Source organism: Arvicanthis niloticus, chromosome 5 (genome assembly GCF_011762505.2).
Source record: "Arvicanthis niloticus isolate mArvNil1 chromosome 5, mArvNil1.pat.X, whole genome shotgun sequence".
Classification (NCBI taxonomy): Eukaryota; Metazoa; Chordata; class Mammalia; order Rodentia; family Muridae; genus Arvicanthis; species Arvicanthis niloticus.
In genome coordinates, this window is record NC_047662.1 from 13655255 (window position 1) to 13668002 (window position 12748).

Below are 12748 nucleotides of genomic sequence, written 5' to 3' on the forward strand. Positions count from 1 at the left end.
CATTGTCTTTCTGGTAATTTATACTGGAATGAGGGACGCCGCCCTGGCTGGGGAGTACTGCTGGGCCTGCACATGGCCATGCCATGCACCACACCAGGCCACTTCCTCTACTGCTCCCGTGCATCCCAACCACACCACAGCTGGTCAGACCCGCACCCAAGGTAAAGCAGCAAATGGGAAAAAGCATCTAAACCTCGTGTGCTGTGTCCTGTGTCCTCACCCCTGCTCAGGTCAGTTATGTCCTGGCCCTCTGTACAACTCTCTTCACTTCCCTTGCGTCTCCACCTCAGGGTGAGGATCTGCAATGCAAAGTTCTTCAGGGATGGTGGGGACAGGGACAGCATTCCCGCTCAGCAAACCACCTTCCCTACCACCCTCTTTCCTCCCACTGCCCTCCATCCCAAGGATTCCCCTTTCTTTTCTGTACTAATAAAAGTTAAGACAGTTCAATCCGTTGTTTTATTTGTTAAACTGCTAAAAAGTCATCAGGGAAAACATTAACAAAAATGAAACTGACAGACTTGAATATCCATGAATTCATTTTCATTCCTCCACTGTGATGGGCCTAAAATGCCCGGGGTGAGCCGCCTGGCACCCCTAAGCTGTATGGGAAACATCATTCAGCACCAGCTTTGTCAGGGCACAGTGGGTGTGCGCCAACGTGAGCCCTGGTTGGTAGGAGGGGTCAGAGCGAGCAAAGCGAGCACAGGGGAGCCAGAGGTTGGCTTTCATTCCCGAGGATGGGGGACGGAGAGGCCACCTGCAGATGACAGCAGAGAAGCGCCCTACACAGTCCCCAGGCCAGGCTTTCTTACCCTGGACTCCTTCAGATCCCCCTGCTGTCGTATGTGCTGGCGAGACCACAGATAATGCAAATAGAGGACATCACCATGCCAGACGGAGTCACCACGAGGACAAGGACAGAAAGATGGACAGACTGAAGGGGAAGGGAAAAAACAAAGCAGAAGGAACTTATACAGATACAGTAAAGGGAGGATCCCCTTGTTCCACTGCAGTGGCTGTCTGTCTTTCCAAGTTGAGCCTCCTGCAATCCTGCTTTCTCTCCTCTTTAGTTAGGGAGTTCCAGGAAAGCTTTTCCAGAATTCATGGTTTCAGTTCCTGCCAGAGCTCAAACCTTAAAATCAGAAGGCTGGGAGACCAAGCCCAGTGTTACTGTCAACAAAACTGAAGTTTGTTTCTGTACCTTACTGGTGCTCCCAAAACATGGGGAAAGGTGGGGTTGTGGTGCCCTCATAGCAAGCAAGGCAGAAAGGCAGAGACAGGAGGGAAAACGAGGGCTCTCTGCTGCACACTGTGTATGGCAGGTGTGAGCAGAAAGATCTGTGCAGGAGCAGAGCAGCGTCAGAACTCTCACATGAGGCCAACAACATGACTGAAGTTAATATGACCAAGGGCTCTCAAAGGCACACTTGCAGGAATGGAAAGGGTTAAAGCTTCAAGTAGAAACAAGATGTATTTTAAATACTTAAATACTGATAAATATTTTCTTTAGGTGCTCCTGAGGGTTCAAACAAAATATTTTGTCTCATGTCTCCTGGTGAATTTTAAGACACAATTGGTATTGTGTCAACAAAGGGGTTGTGGTTAAGTGTGAACTGACAGTGCTGTGTGGATGCTGAACCCTGCTGAGATACTGGAAGTCATGTGACCACGCAAGGCCTCGTGAGTGAGGAGACCACTGTCTCCACTGCTGAGTCACTTCCCATGGCAGCATCTACAGCGCTCAGGGACCACCAAATCCCACACGGCTGGGTGCAGGTGAGGCCCATTCCATTTTTTCTGGAGACTGCAGACACCTGGCTCTCAGCAGTATGAGCAGCCTCAGGCCCCAGAGTGCAGAGGAACCCATCACTCTCTAAGAGGCTAATATTTCTGTTGTCTGCCTACTTGGGAAAAGTCAAAGAATCAACAGTTGACAGCCAGCTTAGGAAGGCCACAGGGGAAAGAGAAAGACTATAAAGTAGAGATTCTGAACTTTCAGGTGTCTGAATGCTTGATGTTTAAGTAGAAACCAAGTCCAGAGGCGCCGTCCACACACAAACACCACAGAGAGGGTTCAGCAACGCTAGGCTGCTTCTCTGCTGGCCTCACCTCTTGAGTCAAGAGCCCAGAGGATTAAACAGTCTCAGCCAAAGGACTGGCAGCAGCAACAGAGCAGGGAGCTGGAGTGGAGGGGCGCACAGGAAGCAGGCACAGGGGCATCCCCTCGGGAGCAGCTCCAGAGCACATATCTTCCCTCTAGAGCCAGACTCTTCCCGGGCTCCGAAACAGGGGGCTCTCCTACCAGGATCACCAGAGCAAAGCTAAGGACTAAGAGAAGGCTGAGCATGAAGCAGGAGATAGTTGTCCATAGATGGAGTGCTAGCCACGAGCCAGGCAGCAGCCTTGTGCCTGGGAGACGCTGACAGGGGAAAGGGTGGTGGTGTTGTTTCAATTTCAGTTTTAAAGGCAAAATAAAAATCCTTTATCCACTGATGAAAAAAATCACCAAAACCATAGTTGGATGGTCATTTGAAATAATCTTACTTTGATTTTTCCTATGTTCAGGCTGTGGCTTAGAGACCAGTAATTTATAGCTTTCTCTATGAACAACAACAAAAACAAACAAACAAACAAAAACCAATAATAATAATAATAAACAAACCATTCTCCTGATTGGTTGTACCTTATCTAGGAAACGTGAAGGCAGAAACGGAAGCCCTGTTTGGGGGACACAAGACAAGACAACATGAAGGAAGGAGCTGCTCCCAGGTCAATGGTTATCTCCAATGATACTCAAGCCAGTCACTCGTCAACACACAGCACAGAGGGTTGTGCCCCAAATACAGGCAGAGGCAGGAGGATCTCTGTGAGGTACACAGTGAGACACTGCCTTGGGAAAAAATAAAAGGTGTCCTTTGATACTTCACAGATTTTTAAAAAAAAAAATAATAATGGCATCTTAATTTTACTTTGTTTTGTTGAGACAGAGACTCATCATATAACCCAGGTTAACTCCAAATCTGAAATCATCCTGCCTCTGCCCTGAGTGCTAGGGTCACAGGTGTACACCAGCACACTGCGGTGGGTCCCGACTGGCCCCAAGGGTGTCAGAAAGGCTCTAAAATGTCGAATTCTGTGGACACTGGAGCTTTGTCAGAGAGGAAGAAGTGGGTTCTGGTGCTTTAAACAAACGAACAAAAAAAAAAAGGCCAGATGCTCCAAATAGAAGAAAAAGTAAAACAAAAAAACATCCCAAAACAAACCATCGGAGGACAGGGAGCAGCCTACTGACAGGAGAGGCCTCTGAGGAGCCAGTTCTAAAAGGAAAACAAGTGTGTTTTTTGGCAACTTGCAACCAAACACGATTGTCAGAAATTCCCTAATCAGACATTGAATGCTTGCTAAGACATGTAGGAAGAACCCAAAAAGACCAACGGACAGGAAGGAGGCAGACAGACGGACGGACGGATGGCGGCTCTATAAACATTGTTTCAGCATGACTCCAGCACGTGGACAACAGTGCTTCTTGTAGGGTGACTTCTCTGGATCACAGAGGGCAGAAGGGACCAGGCACAGGGTGCTTCTACAGAGACATCATGGGTCCTCTGTGGTTTAAACAGGCGGCAGGGAAGAACTATCTTCTGTAAGTGACTCTGATCCTGCAGCACGGTATCCAAAGCCTCTTCCTTAGTTTCCTGTCTAGGCCATTGTTTCTGACTCTGAGAAGGCCACAGAAAGATCCCAGGGGCCTCTTCAGCTTCTTGTGAGCAGTCACTGCTCTGTCCCCTTGCTTCCTGGTCTAGTTATCAGCAGAGTAGAAAAGGCCAGCACGGCCTCCACTAAGACTGTAACAGCAGCTGATCTGAACCAGGACGAAGATCTCGCCTTTATTTGTAAACAGAATTGGCTATATAATATATCTGTATATATATATCTTTTCCTTAGTGGGGATTTAATCCCAGCCTGGAGCAAGTTAGGCATGGAATTGGAGTTTTGGTTTGTGGGAGTCATGTTGTTTTCCCAAGTCTTAGTCCAAATGTTTGCACACTGCAAAATTCCAAATGAAAAGACACAGAAAGGGAAGGGTGTGGAACACATTATCTCTTTGCTCGCACAAAGTACAAGGCGTTTGTTTTTGGATAGTACTTCACATTCTGCTTCTTGTCCATGAGCCCTCCAAATATGATGAGCTCTCCCCGGCCCTGTACCACTGTGTGCAGGCTGGTTTCAGGAGGTCCGACCACAGAACTGCTGGTAAAGACTTTCCACTTGACCCGGCCCTTCTCCTTGGTGTCTTTAATGTCCAGCACATACATCTGCATGGGTTTGCAGTTCATACTCTGGTACAAGGGTTTGCCAACATTGAGGGACTGTGGAGGGTGGTGGCCCAGGCGGCGAGCAATGGGGGGTAAGGAATGACCATCTCCTTGAGCTGGTCCTGGACGGGGGATGGGCACTGTTTCTCCACTGCTTAGGCTCTGACTCCCAGGAGAACTTGGGGCAGACCCAAGAGGAGGACTCAGTGCTGCCGAGGCTGAGGGGCCTTTGGACGACATCGCTTTGATGGCTTCCAAACTCCGACGCAGGGCACCTGGAGATACAGCCCCGGCAAGGGCACTGGCCACATGTGGTGGGGTGTGAGCACCATTGGTCTGTTCTGGAGGGTGTCTCACACTCCCTGCAATTGTCCTGTTATCTGTACTATCCACATGACTGCTACTGGAAGCAGACTTCAGGTCCCAATTCAGATCAATGGAACTTAACCTCAGGTCCCTTTGATCTGGTAAAGACCCTCGTCGGGGAGCTAGAGCCAGTCCTACTTTTAGGTCGTACCCATCAGAGGCAGACGGGGTGCTTGGAGATACCACCTGTACAGGGCTGTCTAAGGAAGCACCCCCAACAGCTGCTGTCCCTGGAGACAAATTTCCACCATTGAGGATGGGAGAGCCATCTCCTCTGGCTGGGGAGAGGCTCCCTTCCCGGGAACCCGAGGGAGTCTGCCTTTGAGCCCTGGGCCTCAGGGTTCCCCAGCGGCCATTAACACAGGGAGCTTCATCCACACTCCTCACGGGGGACTGGGAACGGTACTCTCGGGTCTCAGGAACCAGGGCTGGAGGAGTGGCACTGATAGGTGACGGGCGAGAGTTCAAACTGGGGCTGAGGGGTGCTCTCCCGCTGGGCGCCTGGCTGAAGACCACCACACACTGTCCCACCTGGAAGAGAAAGGACTTGTGCTCACAGCCCCACCCTTAGTTCCCATCAGACTTCCTAAAGCAGCCCTGGGAATGGGCAGCTGTTTTGTAGGCCTGATCCGTGCAGATGAAGTAACAGTCATGTTGGCTAGGAAGGCAGGCAGGCGAGATCGACTGCTGCTGAAGTAAAGCTGTGGTTGTGGGACGGGGCATCTGCTTGAGAGACCCTGGGGAAGTCCGTAGACAAATGGATCCTTACAGCTGGAAATAAAACCACATGCACCGATGCTCTCCTCCTAAGCAGCTCGTGCACATGAGAAATACTAAAAGAGCACGTGACTCTAAACTGTCTTCTACTTCTGTAAACATGTAAGTTTAACAAATTAATTCAGTTTTCTAGTTTTAGGGCATTTCCTGCTGGCTGCGCATTCCCTACTTACCCGGCAGGCTGGATGACACCAGAGTTCTGGGGCTCCATGGTCTTCGTTTTCTACCTTGAGTGGCTGCCAGGCCCAGGGACCCGGGTGCATGTGCAGTAGCCAGGCATCTTTGAAGAGCTGCAAGAGAAGGACCAAGAACAGGAGTTGGGTTGGCACATGCTCCAGCACTCACACAACTGTTGTCTCACTCACAACTGTGTCATACCCATTCATCTGTCCATCCATCCACTCACCCACTCATCCACCCACCCACTCATCCACCCACCCACCCACCCATCCATCCATCCATTCACTCACTCACCCATCCACCCACCCACCCATCCACCCACCCACCCACCCATCCATCCATCCATCCATCCATCCATCCATCCATCCATCCATTCACTCACTCACTCACCCATCCATCCACCCACCCACCCACCCACCCATCCATCCATCCATCCATCCACCCATCCACCCATCCATCCATCATGTGACAGAACTGCTGTCTTGAGGCTATGGTGCCTGGTGTAAAGTGTGTGGGCTTAGCAGGGTGGACATCCTAACCCTCAGGTATTCATTCAGCTACGACTCCCGCCTCCATCATTCATACATGGCTGCTGACTGTCCTGGCCCGTGGAATTGTTCTTGTGATCCATGTACCAACTGCAACTGGTGTGTGTGTGTGTGTGTGTGTGTGTGTGTGTGTGTGTGTGTAGGAGAGAGATAATATAGTCATTAACTTCCTCAGTTGGAATTCTTAAGTAAATCCCATGTGGACTTCAGTCATCTACCTGTTTATTATTGCACTGCCCCCCTCCCTAAACAAATCATATTGGAAAACTTTATAGCTTAAAGAGGAAGCGGGAATAGAAAGAACTGAGAAATGAATATTCAAGAGGCCAATGTTTCTATTTAAAAGCACCTCTCATCTCCCCCGCCCCCAAAGAATGGAGAAAAAAGGCAGAAAATATAAGAGCTGTCTACTTCAAGTGGAAGGGACAGTCTGTAAGTCAGCACGATGACAAGGAGTCTGTGTCTTGGTGAGCAGGCAGGCTACGCACACTCGCACCACTCAGCAGCTGAATCAGTGCCACTGCAATACTCACAGCATTGGGACCGCCACAGCCACCAAGGATCAGGATAGTTGCATCATCTATAACAATCTGGGGAGATGAAGAAATTTAAAATAAATCTACAAAGACACAGGCACCTGACTTCCCATGCTTCCAACACAATCGCCATGTCAGCTCCCAAGTATCCCAGCTGCCCGCTCCACTCAACCCACGTCAATCCTATCCCTTTGAACTGAAGACCCCTGAACAGATACATTCTTACTTGAAAAAAATACTAACACAAGAGTATTAACCACAGAAATGCAGAACTCTCTTAATAAAACCCCCAGAGACCACTATAGGTATATATAGGTAATACAATACAATAGAAACTGAGAAACACACACAGACACACGCACACACGCGCGCACACGCAGTGAGAAATTCTCTTTGGCTCACTGCACAGGGACCTCACCTCACTCCCATAAAGATACTACAGTGCTTGCTCAATAGTTAAACTCTTTAGCACCTGAGACTGGCCACCTCTGGGGTGAGGACTGGGGCCAGAGATGTTCGGCTTGGACCACGCCCACTGCTCCAGGTCAAGGACCCAGACTTCATTGCTCCTGTGAGATAAGAACAGTCAGAAGGAAGGTGTGAGCTCCAGGGGGCACAGTTGTGGCTGAGTCTGGTGCCTGTGCCCAGGGGTAGACTTACACCACTTTCACACAGGCAGCCCGTCTGGGCTGCAGGAGGCATCAGAGAGGGTCTCTTCAGAGTCCAGGGGCTTCAGAAGAAAAAAGACTGCAGCTGAACCCTACCTTGGCAGCCTAAACAAGAAACTTTATTTTCTCTACCTTTGGTATCCTCTCCTATGAAACAGAAACACTACTGCTCTACAGAACTGACAGAAAGCAGGCATGTTAGCACACACCTTTGATCCCAGTACTCAGAGGCAGAAGGATCTCTAAGTTAAAGGCCAGCTTGGTGTATAGAATGTCCCAGGACAGTCAATGCTACACAGAGAAATCCTGTCTCTGAAAAGCCAAATCAAACCAAAAGAAAAAAACAGAAAAACAAAAAATAGACCCCCCCCCCAAAAAAAAAAAAAAAAAAAACCAGAGTGGGAGAAGAGAGGACAGCAGAGCAAGCAGGCGAGAGGGGAAAGGGCACTAGAGCAAGCAGTCCTATGACAAAGGTGTCTCAGTACAGGCAGCACTGCACCTGTCTGACATCTTTCAACCTCTTACTTCTCTGTGGCCATAAGGTCTTGGTGGAGTCGAGTGTGCAGTCACACCCTGGACTCAAAGAACAAATTGGTCAGTGGCAGTAGGAGGCAGCTGCTAGTCAAGTGATCGCCTTCCAAAATCAAAAACCACAAGAAGGAGAGGGGAAAAATGGTTCTGAAGGCATCCATCATGTGCAGGCATTAAAAGCCCTGTGATGACGACACAGAACGTCACAGTGGCCAATAAAGCTGTGCTTTTATCAGGAACCAACTGCTAATTCAACTCTCCAGAAGGGAGCAGTGATGGATGTGGTGGTATGCACATTTAGTCCCAGGTAGAGGCAGGAGGATTGCAGTGAGTTAGACGCTAGCCTGGTCTACATAAATTCCAGTCTAGTCAGAGACACCAACTCCCCCAAAAGAAAAGGAGCAGGGTGACCTTGGCAAGGCTGTCCCTCAACTTCAATCCCAGAACTCATGAGGCCAAGGATTATATGAATTCAAGGCCAGACAGAGCTATAAAAAAGAAAGAAAAGAAGAAAGAAAGAAAGAAAGAAAGAGAGAAAGAAAGAGAGAAAGAAAGGAGAAACGAAAACAAAAAAGAGGAAAGGAAAGATAAAAAAAGAAAGGAAGAAAAGCAAGCAAACAATGCCTGTTTCCTGGCTGGCAGTCTCAGTTTCTGGTTATCTCTTTAAGGTCTTCTATTTACAAACAATGATATAAAGTACTTCCAAATTTAAACCCTGCAGGGCAGTTCTTTTTGTTTTTCTCCATAAATATTATATATTTAATCTACATTTCTGTTTTCGTATTGTTTTCCTTTTAATTTTATTGTTTCATTGTTTTCCTTTTTTTAAAAAAACAGATTTTCATATACCCCAGGCTGGCCTCAAACTTGCTACATGGCTGAGGATGACCCTGAACTCCTCCATAACTATTTTAAAACATGAAGCTACTGGGTCCCGTCATAGGGCAAGCTTGGGTCTACAATAACTCAGTCTCTCCCTCCCTTCCTCCCTCCCTCTCCCTCTCCCCCTTCCCCTCTCCCTCTCCCTCTCCCCCCACCCTTGAAACAGGGTTTCTTTATATAGCCCCTGGCTGTCCTGGAACTCTTGCTTCTGCCTCCTGTGTGCTGGGATTAGAGGGTATGGCACCATGCCCAGCTACAATGACCCCCCCCCCCCATTTTACTCAGGGCACACAGGAAACTCCTATGGCTCCCACCCATGCCAGTGACACAGACAGACTTGCTGTCCTGACTAACACAGGATGGGCAGTGATACAGAAGGTGGGGGCCGGGAATCAGTCTCCCTGATAGTTTCCCCTAATTCTCTTTCCCAATCTCCTAGCCCATTTGGAGAGTCCACAATTTCTATCCATCCTGTAAATACACCTTTCCCCTTCTCCTGAAGGGTCTAAGTTGGGCAATAAACCATCCTGCTTCTTGAAAGATGGCCATCTATAGGCACAAGAAGGAGCCTTCACAAGAACTTGATCCCATTGTATTAAACAGAAAGAAATTCTTGGGGCTGGAGAGATGGCTCAGTGGTTAAGAGCACTGACTGCTCTTCCAGAGGTCCTGAGTTCAATTGCCAGCACCCACATGGTGGCTCACAACCATCTGTAATGGGATCTGATGCCCTCTTCTGGCCTGCAGATGTACATGCAGCAGAGCACTCAAACAGTAAATAAATAAAAATTTAAAAAGAAAGAAAGTCTTACCGTTGAGTTTATGGAGAAAATATTTCAGCCTATTGATCTGGGACTGAGGGACCAAAGAACTAAATGCTGGGGTGAGGTAAGTAACTGGACTCAGGAGAACTATGTTCAGAGACATGGCTATGCCTAGGTCACCTTTCTGGCCCTGTTATTAACAGGAGTTTCTACCTTCTTCTTCTCCTTTTTTTTTTTTTTTTTTTCCCTGAGACAGGGTTTCTCTGTGTAGCTCTGGCTGTCGTGGAACTCACTCTGTAGACGAGGCTGGCCTCGAACTCAGAAATGCACCTGCCTCTGCCTCCCAAGTGCTGGGGCTTAAGGCATGCGCCACCACTGCCCAGCAAGTTTCTACCTTTTAGTTAGCATGAAGCAGTTAGAAATACTCACATCTGCCGGGATCCTAAGGAGCCACCGAAGACAATCATTTTATCACCTATCACACAGGAGGAATGGCCAGCCATGGGAGGAGGCCCGTGCGTGGTGACAATGCAGTTCCACCTAATGGAGAGCAGGAGAAGGAAGCACAAGTCAGAACCACCTGCTCCATCTTGAAAGCGTAAGGCACAAAGGAGTGAGTGGTCCACTAAGAGCCACAGCCTGCCCCCTTCCTAGGGGCACGGATAGGACAAGAATGGGTGCAGAGCACGGGGAAGTCACAGCTTCCCATGAGCTTCTTTCTTCAAGTTCATCCATGTCAAGATCTCATGTGGCTGCAAACAGCCAGGGAAGAACTGAAGACCACTATAGGACAAGATTTGGCTTCGTGGCTCCCTCGGCCTGGGGTGCTGAGGAAGTTCTACCTGTCATTTTATCTGACTGATGGTTACTGTCATTAAGACAGACATGTCTAGGGGCTGGGAAGATGGCTCAGCAGTCAAGAGCACCGGCTGGCTGCTCTTCCAGAGAAGACCTGGGTTCATTTCCCAGCACCCAAATGGTGACTCGCAACTGTCTGTAACTGCAGTCCCAGGGGAACGGATACCTTCCCACAGATACATGCAGGCGAAAACATCAATGCAAACCAAAACAAACTCAGGAGGCGAAGGAATGAGGATCTCTGACTCTGAGGGCAGCTTGGTCTGCACAGCGAGTTCTAGGACAGTCAAGGAAATGGAGAGACCCTCTTTCAAAAAAAAAAAAAGAAGAAAGAAAGAAAGAAAGAAAGAAAGGAGGGAGGGAGGGAGGGAGGGAGGGAAGGAAGGAAGGAAGGAAGGAAGGAAGGAAGAAAGAAAGAAAGAAAGAAAGAAAGAAAGAAAGAAAGAAAGAAAAGAAACTAAACAACAAAAGACAGATGTGTCTGAGAAGCAGCCTGAAACTGTGGCGGCACAGAGGGGTCCTTGTGTGCACAGTGCTCCCGTGCTCCTGGCGGACAGCTGCAGAAGCTGAAGCTCCTCTCCAATGGAAGAGAACTGGAGCTCTCCTTCTCTTTGAGGGGAGGTTCTTAATGTCCTAAGGGTACACTGCAAACCACCTCGATTGATAACCAAGCTCTTCCTGTGCTCCCTCTGCCTGGAAAAAACTCTCCAAGGAATTCTGTTGTTTTCTTAAAATAATTATTTTCAAGATTGTTAGTAATTTTAAAAAATATTTGTTTTTATATTTATGTATGTCTGTGTGAGTTTATAGTGTGTGTGTGTGTGTGTGTGTGTGTGTGTGTGTGTGTGTGTTGGATCCTTTGAAGCTGAGTACTGGGAAGTAAGATCAGGAAGCACTCTAAACCACAGAGCCATCTCTCCAGCCTCTCGGAAAAGTTCTTGACACACAGAAATAAAGAATCCATTGATTTAAAGCCTATTTGGGGGAACAGGATAGCCTGGTGGGCTAAGGTACCTGCCACTGAGCCTGACAAATTGAACTTAATCTCTAGGAGTCACATGGTTCAGAGAGAAGTAGCTTCAGATGTTCTCTGCCCTCCATACAAGTAGCATAAACCTACATACACCCCAATAACTAAAATATAACACATGAAGCCCATTTCCTCCAGATACAGACTGTGTTCTCTTTGGGGCTTACCAGTTTTTTGATGGTGAATACGTGTGAATTTCATCAAAGAATCTCTCTGGTTGGTGTAAGGGATAGGGACTTGGCCTTGTCCAGCCACCAAATAGCACTAGCAAGTCCTTGTACACGACCAGAGTGGCCCCAGCTTTGGGGGAAGGATAGGACCCTAGGAAAAGGTAACAGTACCATGATTAGGGTTTGGGAGCATACCCACAGACCACCTTTCCTTTGAAGGACAAGAAGGGAGGCAATGTCTGTCACAGGGAGGCAATGTCTGTCACACAGCAGAAGGAAGCTGGGTTTTCAGGTCTAAGAGACCCATGACTGATTTATACATCTTCATACCCAACACAGAGAAAGGTACTCAGTGTGGAATGGGCACCCATCTCAAAAGGTCCCAACTTACCTTGGCTTAACTTTACAGTGGTGCCACAATGGCCACAGTCAGTGGGGTCATCCTAGGAAATGTGAAATTTTATAGGCTAGTGAGAATGTTAGAGAATGGAGGAAGCTCACCTCGAAAAAGTCTCAGTCACAGAAAGGATGATGGACACTACAAACCATTCTGTGCTGCTGTGCTGTGGTGTCTGGGAGCTAGAGCAACTTATGACAGGTTCAGTGGCCTCTAACCCTGTCATAACTTAGTCAGAGGGCAGCCTCCGCTACACCCAGAGTCTGAGAGCAGCATGGACTCCATGATGCCCTATCTAAAAGAAAAAGAAGTGGCGCATGCTGAGATGACACATCTCTCAGATAGGAATGTAACTTCCCAGAGATTTCTGTTTTGAAATGACCCCTGTTATCTCCCCCAACTCCTACTGGGCATCTCATAGTTATTATGGTCAAAGTAACTTGCCAATATCTACAAGTCAGAAAATACTGGAATATTAAAAAACAAAACAAACTACCAGGCAGTTAAGAGCACTGGTTTGTTCTTTCAGAGGACCAGGATTCAATTCCCAGAAACCACAGGGCAGGTTACATGTAACTCCAGATTCAGGAGATCTGATGCCCTCTTCTGGACTCCATGGGCATCAGACCCACATGTGGAACACAGACACACATGCAGGCAGAATACTCAAGCACATAAAATAAATTTTAAAATTTACTTTCTTTTTTTCTTTTTTTCTTTTT

The 12748-nt window shown here is 48.0% G+C and overlaps 1 protein-coding gene across 2 annotated transcripts in view; it reads right to left on the bottom strand.

Moving 5' to 3' along the window:
* Window positions 1-440: 440 nt before the first annotated feature.
* Window positions 441-12748, bottom strand: part of Fbxo42 (F-box protein 42) — a 55645-nt gene continuing 43337 nt past the window's right edge. For both annotated transcript variants that reach the window (XM_034502322.2, XM_034502323.2), the window contains 6 exons: window positions 11627-11780; window positions 10001-10111; window positions 7199-7295; window positions 6724-6780; window positions 5636-5752; window positions 441-5216 (listed from right to left, as the gene is read on the bottom strand). In XM_034502322.2, the coding sequence (XP_034358213.1) occupies window positions 4101-5216; window positions 5636-5752; window positions 6724-6780; window positions 7199-7295; window positions 10001-10111; window positions 11627-11780 (1652 nt within the window). In that variant the 3' untranslated portion in view covers window positions 441-4100. The remainder of the gene's footprint in view (window positions 5217-5635; window positions 5753-6723; window positions 6781-7198; window positions 7296-10000; window positions 10112-11626; window positions 11781-12748) is intronic.